The 24,517-nt window shown below is 39.7% G+C and overlaps 1 protein-coding gene across 1 annotated transcript in view; it reads right to left on the bottom strand.

The window, feature by feature from the left end:
- RSRC1 (arginine and serine rich coiled-coil 1) overlaps window positions 1–24,517 on the bottom strand; it is a 344,630-nt gene that overhangs the window by 202,450 nt on the left and 117,663 nt on the right. Inside the window, exon 5 of the mRNA XM_075003869.1 lies at window positions 13,235–13,271. Within this exon, the coding sequence (XP_074859970.1) occupies window positions 13,235–13,271 (37 nt within the window). The remainder of the gene's footprint in view (window positions 1–13,234; window positions 13,272–24,517) is intronic.

Genomic DNA, 24,517 nt, shown 5'->3' with positions numbered 1-24,517 from the left:
CAGTTAAAGCGCTCTGTTGAGAGTTTGTTGACAAAACTCAACTGCTCAGCTGGCAGTGTTATAACTTATATATCAGGTATAATACCTCAGTCCACAGTGTTTTGTGAACAAAGTGCCCATGTAGACAGTTCTGTGGAAAGAGACAGCTTCCAGTTCCCTGGGAAGCCTTGTTTGCAGAGCATCGGTCAGCTGTTCTGTTGACGCAGGGCAGGGCAGTCTGGCTGCTCTCTGTTAAAAGAGTGGCTTGCTCTTTTGAGCTGCTTTTATGTGTGGACGTGATCTGTCGACAGAGGTACTAGTGAGGTTTCTCTATCAACGTGACCTCTGTCAACAGAGGCTGCCCGTATAGACGTAGCCATGTTGAAACGTTAATGGAAAGATTCCAACTGATTTAAATTGATTTTGGATCAGCCCTATAACAGCAATTAAGTTCAATAGCAAATAACTATAAATCTATTTAAAACACTAATATTCCCCACTTCATAATGAGCATAAAACTTTACACTAGGTTAACATTAACTCTCAAAGGGAAAAAAGAGTTATTTCTGAAAAAATTTAAGCAAATTAATTTTTAAATGACAGGATGGAATTTTAGTGAAGCAGTTAATATTGTTCTTGAAATTTTGAAAAATGAATTAAATTATACTTTCACAATCACTTGGTAAATAATCTCAAGCACACTCTTGTCCACTGGTTATTTTGATGACAAAAGGTCCCCACTCCACACACACACAAAATTCACATTTTTCAAAACCTAGAAAAAGGTCTTCAAACCTGAAGCTGTCTGGAAAAAGAAAAGGTCCAGTCTTCAGATTTGGACATGTGTGTATATTTTAATCAAGAATGTACACACTGGGTATTGTGGAATGACACTAAATGTTTTCTCAGCATGTCTTTGGAGTGGCTACATTCTTCAAGTACGGGAGTATGTCATGAAGATCACCATGAAATGATCATTCTTATAATATCAGAGAAAAAAAATTTTAGAAATGGTTTTATAAGTTTTTTAAAATATTATTTGTAAGTAAAGCTTTACTTCTCTTTCACCTAATGCTAAATTTTAGGATTTATACACCAAAATTTCAGGCTCTATTTTTAATCTAGGATAAGTTTATTTTCTCCCTTTTTCTGTCAACACAAGTGTGTGGATTTTTTTGTGTCTAGACTTAACAGTACTGCCCTCAGTTGCACATACATCACTGATTTTAAGGGAACCTATGCAAACAGATTCAAGGGCAGAATTTAGTCCACCAACTATAATGTGTCTACATGAATACTTGTGTGTGACACAAACTATGTAGTATGTCGTATAAATCAGATAGAATATTTTCAGAAATTATGGTAAAAAACATAAAAGCAGTCATGTAACACTTTAAAGACTAACAAAATAAATTATTAGATGATGAGCTTTTTGTGGGACAGACCCACTTCTTCAGATCATAGCCTTACCAGAACAGACTCAATATATAAATCACAGAGATCCAAAAATGGTTATCAAGATTGGCAAATCAGAAGAGCAGAGGCATAGTGGGGGCGGGAGTTAAGAGTTAGATAAAAACATCAAAGTATGTAAAAAAAAGAGTCTTGATAATGGGTCAGATAATTGCTGTCTCTGTTCAAACCACATGCTAGTATGTCAAAGTTGAATATGAATGTTAGTTCTGATCATTCCTTCTGTAGATGGTTGTTGAAGTCCCTTTTCAGCAGAACACAAACTTTCAGGTATTTAACAGAATGGCCCACTCCATTAAAGTGCTGGCTGATAGGTTTGTACATTTGGAGATTTTGATGTCTGTTCTACGTCCATTTATTCTTTGTCAAAGAGTGTTTGCAGTCTGTCCTATATACATGGTGTGTGGGCATTGTTGGCACCTGACGGCACATATGATGTTAGATGAGGAACAGGAGAATGTGCCCCTGATTCTGTAATTAACATGGTTAGGTCCAGTGATGGTATCTCCAGAATAGATATGTGGGCAAAGCTGGCAATGGGGCTTGTTGCAAGGAAATGTTCCAGAATTAGTAGTATTGTGGTCGCAAATGAGAATCCTCATAAGGTTGGGAGGTTGTCCATAGGAAAGAACAGGCCTGTCACCTAGGGACTTCTGGAGTGTGGCATCCTGATTAAGGAGGTTGTAGGTCTTTAATGATGCATTGCAGTGCTTTGAGATGGGGGTTGTAGGTAATCACAACTGGTGTTCTATTATTGGATTTTTTGGGCCTATCTTGACGTAGTTGGTTTCTGGGTATTCGTCTGGCCCTGTCGATTTGGTTTTTTATTTCTCCTGGTGAGTAATTCAGGTTTATGAATGTTTGGTAGAGATCTTGTAGTTTTTAGTCTCTGTCGGTAGGATCAGAGCAGATGTGATTGTATCTCAGGGCTTGACTGTAAACGACGGATTGTGTCGTGTGCAGGACGAAAGCTAGAAGCATATAGGTAAGTGTAGTGGTCAGTGGCTTTCTGGTAGACAGTAGTATTCATCAGGCCATCAGTGATTTGTACTTCAGTGTCCAGGAAACGTATCTCTCATGTGAAGTGGTCAAGGCATAAGTTGGTGGTGGGGTGCAGATTGTTAAAGGCTCTGTGGAATTCTTCCAGAGTCTCTTTACCATGGGTCAAATGATAAAGATGTCATCAATGTATTGTAAGTAAAGAAGGGGTAGGGGATGAGAGCTGAGGAACTGTTGTTCCAAGTCAGCCATAAATTATTAGCATATTGTGGGGCCATGTGGGTGCCTATAGCAGTGCCACTAATCTGGAGGTATAAGTCCCCACATTGGAAATAATTGTGGGTGAAAACAAAGTTACAGAGGTCAGACACCAGATTAGCTGTGGTAGCGTCAGGCATGGTATTCCTGATCGCTTGTAGTCCATCTTCATGTAGAATATTCATGTAGAGAGCCTCTACATCCATGGTGGCAAGGATGGTGATGTCAGGAAGTTTTCCGATGTTCTGTAATTTCCTCAGGAAGTCAGTGGTATCTCAGAGATGGCTGGGATTGTTGGTGGCGTAGAGTTTGAGGGAGTCTACATAACTGGATAGTCTGGCAGTAAGGGTGCCAATACCCAAAATGATAGGGCTTCTGGGGTTTCCAGGTTTGTGGATTTGGGGAAGTAAATAGAATAATCCAGGTCAGGGCTCAGATGGTGTGTCTGAATGAATAAGGTCCCAAGTAGAAGCAGGTAGTTGGCGTAGTTTCTTTTGGAATTCCAAAGTGGGTAAATTATAGTTCACTCAACTGCAATTTAAGGCAATTATACAGAGGAATCACACCTGAGTGTTGTCTGAATCCGTTCAGCCTTCTTACAAACCAAACCAGTCTCCTTCCCTTCCCCCCACCCCCACCCCACCCCAGTAACATAATAATCCTGTTAGGTAGAGGTCAATAGTGCATTTCATTTTACTCCAAACTCTCCAACAGGAATCACTTCTATAACATGCGTGTTAAGCTGGATCAAAGAATCTTTAAGAAAAAGTGAGTAACTGAACAAAGTAAGTTGAAGACTTCAGTGTTACTGTGTCAAATGGTAAACTAAACTTTTTAAATAACTTACATAAGCAAAACCATATGGCAGATAAAAAAATCACTGACTATACAAAAGAAGTGAGAGTCATTAATTATAAGGATTTACAAGAAAATAAATACTTTGGCATTCTGGTCGCATCATAACCCACCAGTGCAAAGTTTAAATGGGTTATGAGATCAACAGAACCTTGCAACGTATAATTTTCATCAATTTGGCCATTTTGATAACCTAGAAATAATTCTAAAAATGCTGATTCATCCTTATTTACCACCCCAACTTGGCTGTTTCCTTGTCCACAAAAGCTTACTGCTCCAAAGGGTCCTTCACATCACTCCAAAATATCTTGATCTTGCCCTAGCTTCCCTGATGTCTACTTTCCTTTTCTAAACTCATGTCTGATCAGACAACGACAAGCTATGAGTGTATCATGTCTATAGATTTTTGTCAAGTTGTAGTCACCTCTCCTCAGTAGTCACATAACATCAACTTGAAATAACACTTTACACTTTTATTTTACAAGTGTATAATGCACTTTTCATCCTGAAAAGACTTTTCAGATCTTACCTGAAATACAGTGCTTGTGATTGTCCAATGCTCATTTTACGGTATCGTATTTAAAGATTCATAGACTTCAAGACCTGAAAATTATTGTGATCATCCAGTCTGGCTTCCAGTACAGCACAGGCCACAGAACTTCCCCAAAATTATTCCTAGAAAGCATCTTTAAGAAAGCATCTAATCTTCATTTAAAAATAGACAGCAGAGTCGGAAAAGTGGTATCAGCTTATAATGAGACTACTTCATCTGGTTTTGCCCCAAATACAGAACAGAAATATGCAGAAGACACTTCTGCCATTTTTATTATTCTACCATACTGCTGTCAGGATACTTTTTATTCCTAATACACTTAAAAACTCCTTATTGCCTTTAACTCTACTAGCCAAAGATTTCTCCTTGCCTTCCTTTGCGTCCCTCACCAATTTTCTACAATTTCTAACTTATTTATATTAATTTCTATTAACTTCCTCCTTCTTCCATCTTCTTATTTATATTAATTTTTATTAACTTCATCCTTCTTCCGTCTGTTACGTATTTTCACAGATGTCTTCACTTCCTCTGTTAACCAAGCTGGTTTTTAAACAGTCTGGCCTTTCTGAAATGTAGGATTGTGGCTTCACAAGGCTCTCAAAGTGTTTTTAAATGATTTCCAATTATGATTAATATTTTTCTAATTAAATTCTTCCTCCCAGATCATTTGGAAGATAAATGCTTATAGGTTTGTGAAGTTGAACACCATTAAAGCATTAAGTATATACTACTGATACAGACTGTATTCTGTGAGCACATTAAAATGTGATCAAGACATGATCACCTGTACCTGAGCTATCATTAATTTTCAGTTCTAAGATAAATTCCACTTTATCTCCTGAGACAAGGTCTAAAGAATTCCTCCAAAGTTCACTGGAATACTTTTAGATAAGAAACTGTCATTTATAATGTTTAGAAATTTTCAAAAATTTTAATATTCACATATTGTGCACAATACAACTAGTAAACTATTTTGTTAGTCTTTAAAGTGCTACTGGACTGCTTTTTTGTTTTGATAGTATACAGACTAACACAGCTCTCTCTCTGTCACAGTACAATTCTATATCAGTTTATAAGATGAAAAGAATACCCTATTTACAATGCTAGTCCATCCTCCCACCCCACAGAAAATTTCGATTTTTTGGTTCAAATTGTTCACCTTAACCAGAACATTTTTAGCTACAAATAAAACCTGAACGCTTAATAGGGTTGTAGTCTGGCTGCCCCATATACCAATTCTCCTCTAAAGTCCAAGTTTCCAGGCCAGAGTACCTCCACCATAATACACCATATCTACCTGTTTCTGAGACTGAAGCATGATGCATCTTGAAAGATACAAGTCCAACCAGGGAATCCAGTCCACAGAAAAGGAGGATCAAAATGAGGCACCCAAACTATAAGTCCCATGAAGCACAGGAGCAAAAAGATTTCCAGGCAGATATTTCTCAGGGTTTGTGTATTAAGTTATTTTCAATAAAAAGTTATTTATATGTGGAAAACAGACATTTCTCACAAAAGATGTATTTCAATCAAAACCCCAATCTTCTATAAAAAGCTGCTGCAACAAAATTTTCAGAGCCCTGGTCTTCATCAACTGAAGGGGATGTCAAGCTAACAGAATATAATTTGCTTGTATAAAGTTTAATTAGGGTGCTAGATTTAACATCACTATTCATGTGAAGAGTGGCAAGAGATAATTAATTAACACAAGTATTAGGAGAGCTAGCAACTCATTTAATTGTTCTAGGACACTGGTTGCATCATCACCATCATCATCTGAATGAAAGCTGATTCAACCAATGGAAAGTGTACCAATGAATTCACTGGACATTGGATCAAGCCACAAGAGAAGTAGAATGTCATGCATTGAATAATTAACAGCACACATGTTCTCTGAAGAGGTCTCTAAGGTAGATCAAGTGAATACAAAACAAAGACATCCAGAGTTAAAACTAATCTTCCTTTGTACAGTTATACTACTGAGTCCAAGAAGTCCTGTGAACATGATTCATAACATGATGAGCAGTGATACTGAACAGCTTCATGCCTTTAATGAGTTGAAAAATACTAAACTACCATAAACCCTTGATTTAATGGACTAATAGGGAGGAGGGGTGTCAGTTACACCCAGAAGTCTGTTAAATACGAGGGCTTACTGCCCCCACACCCCCACCAGACTGCCCCAATCACCTCCCCGCAAACAATCCTGACAATTCACCAGAGCTGCTGCCATTGGAGGAGCCACAGGGGTCACCACTGCAAGGGGCTGGAGCACCTGGAGCCTACCGCCATGCAGGGCTGATGCAGCTCCACCGCCGCATGGCTGAAGCAGCCAGCCTGTTGCAGCTGGATCCCACCACCACACAGCTGGAGTGGCTGGCCCACCACAGCTGGAGCCGCCGGAATCCGTCACTGCACGGCTGGAGCTGCTGGTCCACCACAGTTGGAGCTGCTGAAGTCTGCCATCGCATGGGGCTAGAGCAGTCCCGCTGCCAACTTGGCTGGCCCACTATGGCTGAAGCCCACCACCATACGGAGCTGGAGAGGCCCCCATCACTGTGCAGCTGAACAGCTGGCTCACTGCAGCTGGAGCCTGCCGCTGCTAGAGTGGCTCCTACCAGTGGGTGAGGCTGGAGCCGCCAGAGCCTGACGCCACAGGGTGGGGCACATACACTAGTGCCATCTGGCAGCAACATGCCCCACCCCTGGTGGGAGAAGCACATGGGAGCAGTCCAGGCCACAGTGGAGGGTTCAGCAGTGGCAGCTCCAGAGGCTTGTGTAAGTCACTTTAGTTTTTTGCGGGGGGTGGGGAGCTGGATTTAGGATTTTACAGGCCCCAGTTAAATGGACTTGGGGAACAACGGGGAGCTGGCAGACGTCCATTGTTCCCAAAGTCCACTAAATCAGGGTCCATACAATCAAGGGCTTACTGTAGACTAAAGGCCAAGTCTTTTCATACATTCAATAAATTTAGATAATCAAAATTAAAAACATTACTCTAAGTGTGATTATTTTTGTATTTTGAAATCCGATCAAACATAAGGGACTTGATTTTATCAGACATCTAGAGAATCTGCATTTTTTCATATAGATTTATGTCCTACAGATACAAGCACTGCATATGTTCATCTTAGAGACTATATCTCCTATATTGTCAATAAGACATGCCAATAACATACTAGTGTTTTTTGATCATGACAAAATAATTCTAAATATCCAGGAAGAAGAAATCAGGCTCTCACCTTAGCAGTATCTAAATCTGTAAGTCTCTCTTCAGTTTAAGGACTATACAGAGTTTCTGGTAACTTTGAAATGAAAATAAAAAACTTTTAAAAGCAGCTACATGTATTCCCTCCTGCGATGAAGCTACGTGAGGATGGGAAGGGTCAACACCAGTCTATGAGTAGAAGTCCTGCTCTTCCTGACTTATTGGCCATGCTCAAAGTAGATCACCCAGATTTACACCATAATGTTCAACCGCCCCCCCACACTATTCTCCCATTATGGGATGCGGTGTGCAAATACCACCACATCTCCCATGAAAGAAATACCAGATGGTGCCTGGTCATAAAGGGAGTGAGTGAGTCACACTTTCAGAGTTTGCAATTAGCATGGAGTTATAAAAAAGGTTAAGTTAGGAGCAAAACATCACTAAGCAAAAAACTGAAGTTCAATACACATATCTAAATAGTTTGATTTTTTTAATCAAAGCCACAGCAACAATTTCAATCTCAACTCTGAGCAGAACTGAGTTATCTCAGTTGTCATCTAACCTAACAGCTCTTTGACTATAACTGTAAATACTGAACAACTGTTTTATTTGTATAGCCATGAAAAAGTCCATCTTGCCAGCCTGAGAAGAACTTATCACCACTGTTGCTAGTTATTGATTAGTATACAGCAAGAGTACACATATGGCAGGCAGGTAGTAAGTATATGCATGCAAGTTACCGATGGGCTTAACAAGCTATTAATGACAAGGTGCACGTCAACACTTTCAATAGTCAGGCTGTATTGCCTGACCACAAGAACAAGCAGGTCATCATCCTGAAATGTCACCCAAGGCACAAATGTGCTCTCTGTTGGGGAAAAAAAAACAAACACTCATAGGCTCCATATTTCTTTTTTAGCATAACTATTAGAAAACAGGACCATTAAGTGTTCCAATGATTATCTAGTCACTTTCTGTTCTAAAGTTTCTATAACTGATTTTGTTTTGTAACTTAGAAAATAATTTATAAATTTACAATTTCAATGTTTTAAATAAATTGACCATGTATATTTAATTCTCTTACTTAAAAAGGCATAAGTACAGATTTTTCTATTTCTCATTCACTTTTTTAATTCTATTAAGCCAAATTCCTTAGGCCTCAGAAGTGTTCAGCCCTTTACGGACATTCCTAAATCTGTATTAGCAGGTATACTGGAGGGCATTTCCCATCGGGGTAGGGAATATTTCTGTCACGCTCCCTAAGAAGATCACTGAGAGGGGCATCTTTAATTTGACTGAAGCTTGCACCTCAATACATCGTATTGACACAAGTAACCATCTTATTTGTGTGGGAGAAGTCTAAAACAATGCTTTTCTCCAATTCATGACAAAAGCTGCTTTTTAAATTACAAAATATTTTCACATGATTACTTGTATATTTTTACATATGTCTGTGAAAGATAGTATACTGCACGTAATTCAGTCAGCTGCAAAGCTAGAGGCTAGCTAGCAAGAGGGTACAGACACGCCCCAAGTTACAATCATCTGACTGACGAACATCTGCACACACAAAAAGCTCATATGCAGCCTCAGGCAGGGACATCCTTTGGATTTATTGAGTAGTATAGTACATGGTACTATTAAACTGGTGCCCCTATCCCCATGGCAGCCTGACTCTTATTAGAGATGTAATTTTATAAACTTCAGCAAATGAAATATTTTTAAAGCAAATTTTAATCTAAAGTCCTGAAGACTAGCACAGTAAATTCAGAAACTGAGAATACATATCTGGAATGGGTAAATCTCTGTTAAATGACTTGTTTACCACAGAACAGGGATAGGAAGAGGTGCGTGGACCCATTGGTGCCTGACATTTTTGGATGCCATGCCCCTGGTGTCAGGGGAGCAGACAAGAGTCACAGATGTTGGTGAGTAGTACAAGTGCTGACCAGAGGACTGTAGAGAAGCAGAGGATGATCCAGCAGCCAGCAGCTGGAAAGAAGCAACACTTTGAAGGGAAAACCAGCACTTCCTGCCATTTGCAAGCTGCGCAACCACTCCCTGATTCTCTGGAGTCCTACAACCCATGCCAGAATTGCTCATTACCTCCTAGTGAGGGAGGCAGGTGAAGCCCATAGGGGAGCAAAGGGTGGGAGGTGCAGGAGTTAGGGAAGGGACCTAGGAGGTGGGGGGCAGGGTTTACTGGGACCATCCATTGTGGTGAGAGTGGTGCTGCTGCAACAGCAATTTTTTCCAGCAGGCTGGAATTTAACTCCCCATCCAGCTGTACCTCCCGAGAGGGGCAGAGCTTTGCTCCCCATCCAGCAGCTTCTCCTGGGAGGGAGGGACCTGATGCTGCGTGCCTGCCACTGCCCCTGCCCCAGGCCTGCAGCTTCTCCAGGGGGCCTTTGATTGGTGTACTGGGCTCCTCACCCTCCAGCCAGCTGGGCTTCGGGCAGTGCTCTGTGAGCTCCTACTGACCTGGTTCCCCCCACCCTCCCAGACCTGCACTGACTGAGGGGGGTGAGGCAGCCCTTTGAGGGCTAGCCCCAGCCTCCAGCAGCCCCCTCCATCCTGTAGACTGTTTGGTGGGGTGCTCCAGGGATTGGCCAGGCTCTGGAGGCTGCCTCCCACATCCAGTACCCCCTAGACTGCAGCTTGTCTGTGGGGCGGAGGGAAAAAGCAGGCTCTGGGAAATGCTGCTTCCTGGTCTGAATGAGCTGGCAGAGAGCCTATCCCCACTCCTGCTGGGGCAAGGAGGGAGGGAGGGAGGGAGGGAGCCTGCTGGAGTTGGCATTCAGTTTAAATGCCACATCCTGGCTCCAATGGTCGACAGGGAGGGGAATCTGCTTTTAGTGATTACTCATTTGCTCAACATTCCTAAGTTGGCGTTGAGCAGATTTTGAAAGTGTCTCTGTGCTCACTGTCTAAGACCTTGTACTCTGTGGTGGATTTGAAGCATTCATGTATTTGATCCTTGTTTAGCTTGTATGCACTACTACGTTGCAAACCTTTCTAGTAAGACTGTAACCATAGTAAATGTAAGTAAATGTGGTGTTTATGAGCAATCAGTTCAGCTGAAAAAAGCGGGTTTGCCACAGAATTGTTTGTCACATTGAAGTGTGCCATGTTACTGAAAAGTTTGTGAACCACTGGATTACTTTATAACTAACAGGCATGCCTTTTCCTTTTTGAAAGGCAAAGGACAAAAGAACGTCTGATCAATACAAAAAACATGGGGAGTGATTCCCTTACAGGCCTCCAGAAATTAAATTTAAAAAAAACCCTCAAAACAGCAGGGTATGTTTGCTATAATTAGGGCCCTACCAAATTCATGGCCATGAAAAATGCAGCAAGGACTGTGAAATCTGGTCTCCCCCATGAAATTTTGTATGTTTTTACCTTATACTGTACAGATTTCATGAGGGAGCAGCAACAATTGTCTAATTGGGGGGTCATGACCCAAAAGGGAGTTGTGGCAGGGGCAGGGAGTTTCCACAAGGTTATTTTAGGGAGTTGCGGCATTGTCACACTTATTTCTGTGATGCCTTCAGAAGGGGGCAACCAGAGAGCAATGGCTGTTGGCCAGGAGCTCAGATCTGAAGGCAACGCCCTGCCAGCAGCATTGCAGAAGTAAGGGTGGCAATACCATACAATGCCATTCTTATTTCTGCCTGCTGCTAGTGGCTCTGCCTTCAAAGCTGAGCTCCTGGCCAGAAGCCACCTGCTATTTCTTAAATCCTATGATAACAAATCTAAACAAAAGAGACTGTGAATTTGGTAGGGCCCTGGCTATAGTTAAATTACTAATTTTTCCTGAGAACGTACCTACAGATCTGCTGGAGGTCAAATAAGTAGGTTTGCACAAAGTTTCCTGACCATATTTTTAGGATGTAAAACCCTTTTTAGCATGAATACTGCTTTTCCTCCATAGTACAAATCTCTATATAACATGCAAAATCAGTTTAGATATTTGCAGATGCATGTACAATAGCAGTTTTCCCAAAACCATTAGAGTTCCTAATTAAGTATGTAGGCTTGTCAATTCCTTTACAGAAGCAAAAGAGAATAAATGTATGTCATGAAAACAGGCTTTTCTTCAAAGATATGGTGTGTATTTATATCAATGAACTTTGATGCTGAGAGCTTTCCAGTGAATTTACCACATAATACAAGAGCAATGGTTCTCAGCCAGGGATTCATGTACCACAAGGTACACAGAGGTCTTTCCTAGGGATACATCAACTCATCCAGTCATTTGCCAAGTTTATCAACAGGCTACATAGAAGGCACTAGAGAAGTCCACACAAACTAAAATTTCGTAGAGACAATGACTTGTTTATACTACTCTATACATTGAGTTGTATGTGCAATGTTTGTAGGCTCATTGATTTATAATTACATGAAAAATGAGAAAATAAGCATTTTTAATAATAGTATGTTATGACACTATTGTATTTAATGTTTATTTTCTAAGCAAGCAGTTTTTAAGAGAAATGAAACTTAGGGTATACGAGGCAAATCAGACTCTGGAAAAGGGCACAGAAGTCTAGAAAGGCAAAGTACAGTGTTTGTGCCAGTGAAGCAGGCCAGTGTTTCAGAAACTCCTACAAAACCATTTATCCTCTCCTCTCTTACCCTGATCGCTTGAAGTGACATTATAAATCATACCACCATCTGCAACTATCATACTATTCCAAATTTAGAAAAAAGTACTAGCCATCGTCATCTGTCAGGACAACAGCATCTTTATAATGCATTAGAAGAGGCCTCTGAACCCATTTAATTAGAGCTTCAACTAGCATGCAAGATGCACTTCTCAACTACTGTAATATTTAGACACCCAACTAGTTCAATTTTGTGCAGATTCAGAATACTAGTAGAGATAGAGCTCTTGTCAACACTTTCTTTAAAATTTGGGTGGGAAGACAACTGTCCTCTAATCTTTTGGAAATACACAGGAAGAGTTTTGTACAACAACCTCTACGAATCTCACACTTTCCTAAATGGTCTCCTATTTTAAGGATGTGAAAATACATGAGGCAATGATGGGCAACTACTAAAAATTACTTGCACAGGGCAGTGATAACAGTTCAACAGCATAAATCAATTTCTATATGCACAAATGAAGACTTAAATCTCAAAAGTTCTCACATTATATTTAGACAAGTGTGTGTACCATTGAATATTTGGACGGAACCATCACGTAGCCCATAACTTAAAAAGATCCCTTTAGATGAAATGCTTAATGTTCTGATAATTACTGACATGAATATACTAATCTGGATGAATTCTGTACTTGTAATAATACTTCATTTTCAGTTTTGATCAACTGATTGGTTTTTAATGCTAACTATGTATGGCTTTCACTTGTGGTTTGAATAAGTTTACTTAAACCAAAAATGTTTGGCATCTCATTTATTATTTTATATTGTACCACTGAATGGAATTTAAATTGATACATTATTCATAAGGAAAAGATAGCAGAAAAAACCAAAGCTGCGCACTTGTTTCAAACACTTTGAATTACTAAAACATACCATATTTATGCACGCAATATCTGATTTTTTTTAAAAATGCACAAGTTTGTTGTTTTTAGATCAGGATATGCCAGAAAGCCAACACCAAACAATTTTCGTTTATAATTGAGGCAATCAATCAATCCAAGGATTGCAGTCCATTTTATTTCATCTCTACATCAAAAAAAGTAATTTAAAAAAAATTAAAATTCCCTTGAAATGATAAGATAAATGAAAATGGAAGTGCCTTCAGATAATAATAAGCTGACCCTCTGGGAAATGATTGACTTTCTCAATTCAAGGTATTTAAAGCTTATTCAAAAAGTGTTCATTTGGAATGCAGATATCAAAGATGATGCAAATGTTCAAGAGAAAATTAGAACTTACCAGATGTTCTAATCCAGTTTTGATGTTTCCAGACTCCCTGCAACACAAGAACAGAAGTTGTAAATAGTTGCTAAACCCTTGTCTATAGTGATTTCTGTTTAACACAATAATGTCAAAAGAAAATCATGTACATTGTTGGTTGTCTTTCTAAAGTTATTAACTTTTTACAACTTGACTATTAAAAGTACAAGGGAAAAGACAAAATCTCATTAAAGCCAAAACGATCAATCTACTTAAACTCCAAAATTTCACTTTCCTTAAAATTGTTTAACCCAGGCACCCAGATCTGCAAAACTCTATTGCAGACAACAAAAAACAAATATTGGAAACTTGCAAAAAAGGACCAAAGAGGCAAGGAAAATTTAGACTGAAAACTTAATCCCTAATGCATATTTCTGTGCTCAGATACAGCGCTAGTTGTGCCAAGCTGGACAAAGGTAAACAATTTGCCCAGCTGACTGAACTGAACACGATAAGGTGCTTTCTCTCCAGCATTTCCAAAAAACAACAATGATGACAGCCAGTTTCTTCTTTAAAATCTGTATCCAAACATAATTTTCCTTTCCCGGTAATGTCAGAAACAAGAAAAAATGACACCCCAGGCACTTAATTCCTGGGTCACACAAGAGTTACCTATGTGTAGAATGTTCTTTTTCAACAATTGTTCAAATATATAAAAACACAAATGGGAAAAAAAATCCTCATTTGAGATGGTAAACAATGAGAAATACCTGCCCTCTCTATTATTTTGCTAACTAGAAAAATATAATTATACGAGCTTAAAGAATTACAATATAAAAATACTGAAAGAAATGTGATTTTAATACACCTCATGTTACCTTTTAACACTCAAGTAATTATGCAATCTCCTTTTACTTACAGCATTTTATATTTACTAGCATTTGACATTACAGTAATCTCACAGAAAAACACAAATGTTAATATACAAAGCTAATTCTGTATTCCTTTCCTTGAATTATTTGATGTTAATAATGTTAGGCTCTTCAATATGAAACTGAAGCATTAATTTATAATTTTGACAGTTTCCATTAACTATACTAAGGATACTTATTTTCTTTAAATTCATCTTAAATGAAGTCACAGAAAAAGTTGGATTTTTCTTCACTATTTTTATAATCAAAAGTTCCTATACAAGATCATATATTATTGAGATAGAAATGAAGCTTTGCATATTTTTGTGGTAGTAAAGGTCCTAATGAGCTCAATTTACTGAGAAACAGAATCCAAGACACTGATGAAGGAAGCTTCCAGATAACAGTATAAAATCTATCCTCTTTAGTGGTCTGTCTCCCGTGCTGTCCCTGTCATGACTTCATCAATATTTGTGCAACTCCGTTTGCCCTGTGCTGAAAGCAGACTTAATTCAATTATAGGTCTCAAACCTGATAAAATGGTCCTGAAGTGGAAAATGGGAAGAGATTATTGGCAAATGAATAAAGATTTGTATCGAACTAACACACAAGAGTATAGCAGCGTTTCGTGGGAGGGGGAGTTGTTTTTTTTCAAATTGTTGTCTTATGTCTTCTGGGAACAGTGAGTTTCCCTTCCCCTCATGCAGCACATCGATTTCTGAATTAGACTGCAATATTAAATAATTAATATACTTGCCATGATTGATGTTTTGCATTAGTTGAATATTAGGTTATCAATCAAAATCCACTTGGTTTAATGTAATAATATTGAAAAAGTGTCACTGGCTGTTCATCCAATTTGTAGTTGAGGCAGCACAGATAGTAATATTGGTGTAACACAAGGCTCCAGAGCAGGAAATGCAGTGGCTGAACATACATGAAGCAAACATTATAAAACTAACTAGGACAAGGCTGAGGTTGTCTTAAATAAACCTTCTGGCACCTGTCAGTTTCAATGTAAGCATCCTTCCAGCCAGAGGACACCATACATCAATCATGCAATGACATCTAGTAAAAATGTAGCTAAGACAAAATTATATTTGTTGTTCTCCTTTAGATAAACAAGACAATGCAACTGCACTTCAAGTTATATTGTAAATACTGCATCATGAAAAATCTGGATCCATTGTTGCACTATAGTCACAATACATTTTAAATCACTAGCAAAATATTAACTCCCCTAAATTTTTTACAGAATGCATTATCCTTTTTAATACTGCAAATGTTTACAAGAGACAAGTTATTTTATGTACAGCCTCCTGTTGAGTTTTAAAAAAGTTGTGTGAGAATGGGTAGCTGATATTAATTTAATATTTATCAATAACATTTTGCTTCATGGAAATTTCATTCAATTTTTCCACACTGTATTGCCCCTCAAAACATACATATTTGCCTTGCAAACTATTAGTCTACAAAGCACAACATGCATTTTTGGGTTTGTTGGGTACAGTGCTTATTTATAATTTTGCTTCTATTGTCCCTTCACATCATCCCTGGAATTGCGATTTCCCACTATTTATAATTTCTAAGAGCTATTTTTAAAAGCACACATTAACAACTGTAAGTATACTGCTCAAAATAGTCCAAAGGTGAATTTAAGATGAGAAAAAATGCAGCTGAACTAAATTAGAATCTGGCCATAAGGGACCTGTAAAAGCAAGCCTGGAATTCAATTAGGCAAGTGTAGCCATCTTTGGATTACTCAAAACCACAATGTAGGTAACTAATTGAGTTCATAACAAAACAAAAAAGCAGTCATGTAGTAGTTTAAAGACTAACAAAATATTTTATTAGTTGATGTAAAACTATTAGAGTAATTTTCTCTGTCTTCCTCCCCGCACTTTGCTCCCCCTTCTGTCCTATGTATCTGATTTGTCAGTTTTCATTTCATTTCTTGTTTGTGTATCTGTTATAAAACCATCATGCCAATTCACTTTCAGCACCATCTCCACAACTGAAGAAGTGGGTCTGCTCCACAAAAGCTTATCTCCTAATAAAATATTTTGTTAGTCTTTAAAGTGCTACATGACTTGTTTTTTGTTTGTTTGTTAGGATACAGACTACCCCAGCTACCTCTCTGTTACTAACTGAGTTCATGTTAACTTACTACTGAAAGTACGGAGCAATGAAACAGGTTACAACAGTTGATATTTGTTGAAAACACTGATTTACACCTGTACATACACTGACATACACACATACATATATAAAGCCAAACAGTTAATCAACATTACTGTAAAATATTTAGGTAGTCGTGCTCTCAAGTAATTAATAATTTCCCATATAATCTACCTGCATTAATACATTCAAATTAATAGCAATTTCACATTCAGGAAATACACAACTATTGATATTTTGTACAAACAAAACACTTAATCTACTTATAGGTAGTCCATTTTCTTCACTGTTACTTGCAGTGCCTATAAAACTAAGAAGCTGAGTGATTCACTATAGAGGAAAAAAGAGCTAGACATGGTGAGGGGAAGGGACTGGCAGTGGAGGATGGTGGAGGAAGATGAAGGCTGGGAGCTGGGTGATGACAAAGAGCATAGGAGACAGTAATATGTATGGTTAGAAATGAGATCAGATGAAGAGCTGAGGAGGATAACAGATTCGATGGCGGGGAGGAAGGAAGTAGGGCAGAGGAGAACAGATTTGTTGGTATGCAGAGGATGAACTGCCTAGCCAAATGGTCTATGCCAAAGATCAAAAGGAGAAGAGAGGTAGAACTGAGTAAGATTAAGGAATCACACAATTACTGTAAAGTATTCACACACGGAACCTATATTTGATAAAGGGTTCTGCCATTTAGCAGAGAAAGGGGTAACTCCATTCAACGCCTGGAAGATGAAGCTAGACATATTCGTACATGCAACAGGTATAATTTAACAGTTAGTGTAATTAACCACCAGAACAATTTACCAAGGGTCACGGCAGTTCCTCTATCACAGGCTATTATTAAACCATGCTTAGATATTTTTCTAAAAAATAAGTTTTAGGAATTATTTGGGGAAGTTTTTATGGGATATGTTATAAAAGAGTTAGGAGCAGATGATCACAACAGTCCATCCCTTCTGGCCTTGGAATGTGTTTATGAGAGAACGATGACTGGCTTGGTCAAGAGTCCATCCTCTGACAAAGTTTATTCTTTCCCCAAACTGAGGTGCAGCATACTAAATGTTACTTATCTTGTGGCCAATCAACCCCCACGCAGAGCTGACCATATCTCAGTAGTGCTGTAAACATCAAGTATTTTAGGATCCTTGCAATGAAAGTATTATAAATGAGGATGTATTTTATTACTTCCACCCATATTTAATTACTTGGGCATAAATACAGTTTTCTGGCCAAAAACATATGAAAAGGACCTTCACAAAAAAAATCTCTAAAAGTAAAGGGTCATAACTAAAAGCTGACCAGAACACGTACTAATGCCCTTGGCCCGATAGAATGTTCACTGAGGCCACGCCTCCTCCTACTTAATTTCATATGTATGTATGTTAGATATTTTGGGGGCTGTCTGAAGTCCGAGCCCAAGTACCCCTTTTGCCACCACTCTTGTCAGCTCTGCCAGTACCTTAGTTAGGCATAAAGCTGTTTTATTTGATTGGAAGAAATGCATAGATTAAAGGTCTTAATATTATTTTTCCTCAAAGGATAGTTTGGCTAGGCCAGAATGGAAAACTCAGCCTCCCAACTTAGACACAGTAAAAGATCTACTCCTGGCTCCATCTGGGGAAAAAAAAACCACAACAACATCCCTTATATAGCAGTTAAAATATCATTCCTTTCCTCCTTTTCTGTTCCGAATGAAGAGCCTAGTATTAGTTACCATGCTGTGTCCTGTTTGGTCTCATATTATTTAATTCTGTGAAGCTCTGGGAAATATTTGTGTTCCAGATTCTACAGTGAAACCTAATAACACCACCCACCCACCAGACTATTTTATTTCTGGATGGTGTAATGAGTGGGTGTGTAATGCAAAGCAGTGAAAACTGAGGTGGTTTCACAGGGACTATGTTTTTACTGACCACTAAGACAGGTGACGATGATCTGTGATTGTTGGTACATGTTTATGTTATATTCTTTAACAGTAAAAAAAAAAAAAAACAAGAGGGAAAACAAATAGAAATATGTATGACACCTGAGTCTAATTTATGCTGTTGTTCAAGTCAATATTAGCAAATTGCAAGCGTCTTGCACATCATTTATTATCAAGACAGAGACACGCAGCAGTCCAGTCCTTTACATGCTGAAATCATTATTGACTACTGTTTGGAACTTCCATTATGTCCTTAGTGACTATACTTCTCTTCAGCAGCTTTGTGGCTGAAAATTCTAAGTAGCATACAATTAATCAAAGCCAGAGCTGTAATGAATTGTCATCTGCAGCAAAATTTCAAATAACTACAATAGTATCTGATATTACTGTATCAACAAATTTGACTTAGCTAGTATGAGTGCATATAATCAAGACCAGGCATTAAATTGCAGAACAAGTAACCTGGTTTCAGCATAACAGACCATTAGCATACTCCTCATCACTGACATATTGTGAGAAGCCCTGAAATCTTTGGTCCTCATTACCACTTCACTTCTGTCTTTAAACACATGCACACACACAATTGCATTTGATGTGAACATGGAAACTATGAGACGTGAATATCAGAGAGCACTTAAATGCAAAAGCCACAACTTTAACAAATCTATAGTAAGCTAGGATAACGATCCCAGCTACTGCGGCAAAGTTAGCATTCATAGGTTCAGAAGGTCACAACCCCACATGCACACTAACCATTGAGAAAGGACCCTGTCTGGATTCCAAATCCCTGAATCTACTTCTCCCATCTCCTCACCAGATATGAGATAAGGAAAAGTTCTGGACACAAAGGCATATCCCCTTACCATGCCATGTAAGTGCTCAATATCAATGTATGAGCTGCCTCTTGGACGCTTCTTAAGTTCCAAACACCACAAGAACATGCCAAACCTGTGACATTAATTTTTAACTTCCAAAATCACACTTCCTGGAGACCAAGTAGGTGAAAAAACCCACATCAGATTAACCAAAAGAAAATAATCCCCTGGCAAACCTCCAATTTCAGTTAGTCAATCCAGGTTTAAAAAGGGGAAGGTGGATCTGAAATGACAGAACTGGGAATGGCTGCCCAAATCCTGGTTATGTACCCTCCTCACTTACACACTCTTTCGCTTCTTTCCCTAATCTCTACCAAGCTAAGCACAGGAACATATGAATTCTTGCACTGAAAAATTTAAATAAAATTAGGCAGGAAGAGTAAAATTTTGAGTTGACTGCCAATGCCCAAATTTGTGCCTTTCTCCAATGCAAAATAAAACTTGGGTTACAAATAAAACAAACATTTTGCCCAATTACCTACAGTCTAAGAATGTTTTATATGGAGCCAACAAGGGTGATTGTACATCTACGTCCAGAACCTCCCAATCAGGAAGAGCTTCAAAGACTGGACAGTCTGAAGCAGTTCAAGCTTGAGACAATTTGGCATTTAATGTGCTGGATGCAGGTTGTAAATAAGCACCTTCTATGATTCTGCTCAAATAAATTGCATTTTCATTTTGTACGCATCATTTAAATCTTAGTTTGAGACTTCCAAAGCAGTTGAGAGACTTTACAGAAACTGTCCATTTAAAAAACTGAAAGATAGCGTTTAACTCCCCTAAACATGTATAAATATTCAGGAACAACTATAAGGAACATTATGCCTCAAAACAAAAAATAGAAACCGCCCTCTAAAGGGAAATTTGGCAGGAAGGTATTCTTTCTAAAAGACATATAGGGCTGACAACTATAAAGTACAAACCTAATTTAAAATTAGAACAAGAAACAGAATCTGGAATTGAACTCAGATTGGGAAAAATATTTGAACAAAGGATTTATTTCTAGTATTTAACATTTATGCGTTATAGCACTTTTAGCCCAACTTCCCCAATCAGTGTCCCAAACAAGTACAAACAACATCAAATGCAAAAAATTGTGTTAAAGGCCTTATCTCACGCAATATGGTCAAGCTGGTGACATTCACACACAGCTTATTAGGTGGGGCAAAGGGTTGGCAAAGTATTAAGGGCTAGACCACGATGTTAGATAGCCAGCTATCTGTACAGAAACCTTGAAAAGATTTTGAACAACTACTTCCCAACCCCTGAATCATTCCTAGAGAAAGCAGGATGAGTACAGCAGACCCACCATTATCTCTAAGAAGATCTCAAGAATTAGACAGTCTCCAATTACTCACAAGGGTGTCAAGATGAGGTGGAGATGGGGGTACTGACAGTCACCAAGAAAAATCTCTCAGACGACCATTCAATATTAACTGGAAAATGAAATCCATGACGTTAAGAGGTGGGGGGCTAGGGATATTCTTACATACTTCACGTAAGCAGAGTGCGGTTCTAAAGACCGCACTGTTTTAAATTTAAAAGAGAAGAGAAGGCATATAAATACAGATGAGGCCCCTCCATTCTTGTGTTTAGTAAAAGAGATTGCGGTGATCTGGAACAAGGGAGTGGTTCTTCATTATCGTGTGAATACTTATTTTGCATTAGCTTGTGCATGCTAAATAATTTATACCAAATCAGCATAAATTGCTTCCTGCATATACACAGTAGAAAAATTTACCCTGAAACAAACTAGTGGGTTAAATTTAAGAGGCTGAATGTAAAACTTTAAAACCATTTGCCCCGCCATCCTACCTCGATCAAGACGGAATCATGGTGTGATGAATGAGCTTAGCAACAAAGTGTCAGCTGAGTGCTGGACAGAAAAGCCCAAGCCTCCAGTGCTTTAATTAAAGGGCAGGAAGAGACAAACCACAATGCACGTGGTAGCCATGACAGGGAGATAACAGGGTCCCCCTCTGGGGCTACGCTGTAAACCTTTTGCAGCAGTATGTAGGCCAGGGTATATGTAGCCACCCACTGGAGCAAAAATAGCTTTGCCCAAACAGCGGTGCGTACATACAAGTTAATGAAATACTCTGGTAGACCTTGTCCTTACTGGAGTCTTTTACTGCAGAAGAAAGGCTCTGGCAGCTGCACACAGCTGGGGACTAACTGCCACAGAGAAAGACTGCTAGAACAGGACTTGCCAGGCACAGGAGTCTTCTCTACAGTGAGAAAAGGTCTGAACAACAGGGAGCTGCCAGACTCGTATATGACTCCTAGAGACATTGCTTACAGAAAGAAAAGGCTTAAGCTCACTTATTTAAATGGACGGTGTCTGTAAATTCTCTACACTGCAAGGAAGAAGCAGGATACTACACTGCTAGAAATATCTGTGGAAACAGCAAGGCACAGTTTGGGTGAGTAAAGTACATACCCACACAGTTCAGTAGGGCCTTTACTAACCTAAGCACTGTTTTATTATCTACGCTACTGTTCATACCTATGCTAGAGAAGTACGTAGTATAGGTACTCTAAACACCACCAAAATGAGTGTATGGTATGTTAATTGTGCTAAGTTACAAATGCATCTTTGATCATGCAGAGTATGTCCTTATTATACCCCTGGGAGAATTCTGCACCCTAAAATTAAAAAATCTTCACAAAAAATTCTGCCCACCATATTTCAAAATTCTGCATATTTTATTTGCCAGTAAATTAATGTGAAGGCTCCAGTATGATGGTGGGAAACACAAGCCACTGGCTGCATGGTGCAGGGAGATTATCCTGCAGCTTTCCTCTACACCACCTCTCCCTACCCCAGGACATGGAGTCAGTAGTGAGGCTGCACCCAGCCCTGACACAGTGCGAGTAGCAGGCCTGACAAAGGACACCCTGGGACCACACTTCAAGACCAAGAGGAGGCAGAGCAAGGAGGGCCATTCGGCCTTAGCCTCAAGTTCAAAGGGGGCCTCACATTTAGATGACTTGCAATTTTTTGGTATTGGGAAGTTTTGCAAAAGGCAAGAAAAACATTTGTTAAATAAAGCTCTTCAAGTTATATTTTTGGTGCTTTATTTTGTTTTCATGTGTCATCACTTTTTATTTCTATTATAGCTTGGGGCCTCAAAAACTGGAAATGTTTCAGGCCACTCTGAACCACTGAGAGGGCCTGCACCAGCTCCTCCATGCTATGCACACCAAGATAGCAAGCAAAAGGTACAGGTTCACATATACACCAAAGCCCTGGTCCCTGATTCAGGTGTGAGGTAGGCCTCTGATTTAAGCATGGAGGACTTAGTGCAGTGGAATCCAGGTGTGGGAAAACCCGAGTGAAAGTGGCTTGGGAGGAGTGGGTGCACAGAAAAGCTAGGTGCACAGGGACTTTAGGGAGGGTTCCACATGTGAAAAGAATGGGACCCTGCAGAGGGGACTGGGTGCAAGTGTTGGGAGGAGAGGGAAGACTGAGTTTGAAGACATGTCAGAGAAGGGGGAGCATTACTGTTTCCTCTGGTGAAGAAGAGGAAATTCTGGATGGTAGTGCTGTGTTTTTTTCCCTGAGTCTTGTCTGCATCCTTGCCCTCTTGGTCCTCATACTGGGAGAGGAAGGGAGTGGGAGGTTGTGCAGGATCCAATCTTGGGGCTTTTGGGTGATCTGTATTTGTGCCTGAAATTGCCCCACAGATCGGTATGGACATAGGGGGAATCCAGGGGAATAGCTGCCACTGCTGCAGCTGTTTGGGCAAGGAGTGTTTGGGCGAATGTGGCATGAATTATCTCTCTTCTTCTTCCTCATCAGATGAGAAGCCTGGCTAAGAGCTGGCTGAAGTAGAGATGAAGGTAGTCACCGATCTACTGGGGGCTGGCATCGGTACCAGAGTGGCGTCCCTGGAATCAACGCAGGAGACAGGTCTGGGTGCATTGCTAGCAGTGGCAGCACCATAAATACCAGCACCAGAGTGCATACTGCAGATTGCAGGGTCAGTGCAGGTGTGGCATGCACCACGAATGTTGTCAGTACTGAGGTGTTAGTGGTCAATGTGGGTACCGTAGTCTTCGGTGCCAATGATGACATGTGTTTCTTCGTCTGCGTACTGCTGGCAGGAGGAGGCTTAAAAGTGGTCTTTCCCCTTAGGACATTGGTGCCTTTGATGTTCCCAATGCCTCTACTGTCTAGTGTGACCGACACTGACAGTACTAGGGCTGATATCCTACCAGGAGAAGGCTTCTTTTTTGGCCACTTTCTCTGGAGTGGCGACTCCAGCTTTTGTTTCCCTGTCTGCTTAGTTTTAGCCATCCCTTGCTCTGATGCTGCTGTTGGGGACCCCTGTGCTGTGAGAGCCCTCGTCTCTGGGTATGAGGCTGTTCTCAACAATTTCTCCATGTGAAGGAGCTTCAGTTGTAGGTCACTCACCTTGAGCAATCTGGCTGAGAGCTTTTTACCATGTGGGTACTTCTGGGGAACATATGCCTCACCTAGACACCGGATCCATTGAGAGTAGCTATCTAATACTGGGATGGACAATTCTGCAGGTAGAGCTTCTCTTGAATCTTGGTGAGCCTGGCGTAGTTGTGTTTGAGAGGAAAAAGCTTTTTTTTTTTTTTTTTAAACATGCAATGATGGGTGGCAAAAAGGAGAGAAAAACAGTCAAGTGCCCAAGGGCACTGGCCAGAAAGATAACTTGAGAAAAATAAAGGAAAAAGACATTTTTTAAGAGAAAATGAAGGGGTATAAACTTGGATGAAAGAACCGGGGCTAATAACTAACTATATTATGGTAAACTATTTGGAGAAAAAAAAAAGTGAGACCTGCTAGAGTTCTGACCTCAGCCAAGGGCAGCAGAGAAGGAACTGATGGACAGTTGATGGCACGCAGTGGGTAACATCTTGCAGACACAAGACACATATTGTACGTGCACACCACAGTGAGGAACTGCTCCTAAAAGCTTCCACTATAAGCACAGAGGCACCAATAATACCTTAAGTGGAGCATCCATAGGGACACTCCTTAGAGAAGAATCAAAATTCCTAACTGAATTACAGTAGAAACTTTATTACTTTGATAATCTCCTGTATTGGTTATTGAAGTGGGTCTGCCAATGCTGGCCTGGCAGCCAAAAGGCCAGCTTCCCTGCCACGAGCCCCAGCCAGGCAGTTGGCAGCCACCCCTCCTCCGCCAGCCCCAGCAGATGCTGATTAAGGGAGGATGCAAGTTATCCCAGTGCCGGATAACACATGCTTAACTTTCACTCTCAATAAAAGCTAGTGAGCATGCTCGGTAATTATCACATGCTTTTTTATTTTATTTTATTTTTTTTTCTGGGCACTACTACCACTACGCTCTGCAAAAAGATTTTTTTTTTCTGCAAACCCATTCATCTTCTCCACTTTTTTTCTGTACACTTAAAAAGTAATCGCGTGGAATTAAAAG

Source organism: Carettochelys insculpta, chromosome 10, assembly GCF_033958435.1.
Source record: "Carettochelys insculpta isolate YL-2023 chromosome 10, ASM3395843v1, whole genome shotgun sequence".
Classification (NCBI taxonomy): domain Eukaryota; kingdom Metazoa; phylum Chordata; order Testudines; family Carettochelyidae; genus Carettochelys; species Carettochelys insculpta.
Note: the sequence above shows the minus strand (reverse complement) of the source record. Positions and strands in the feature narration are given on the sequence as shown.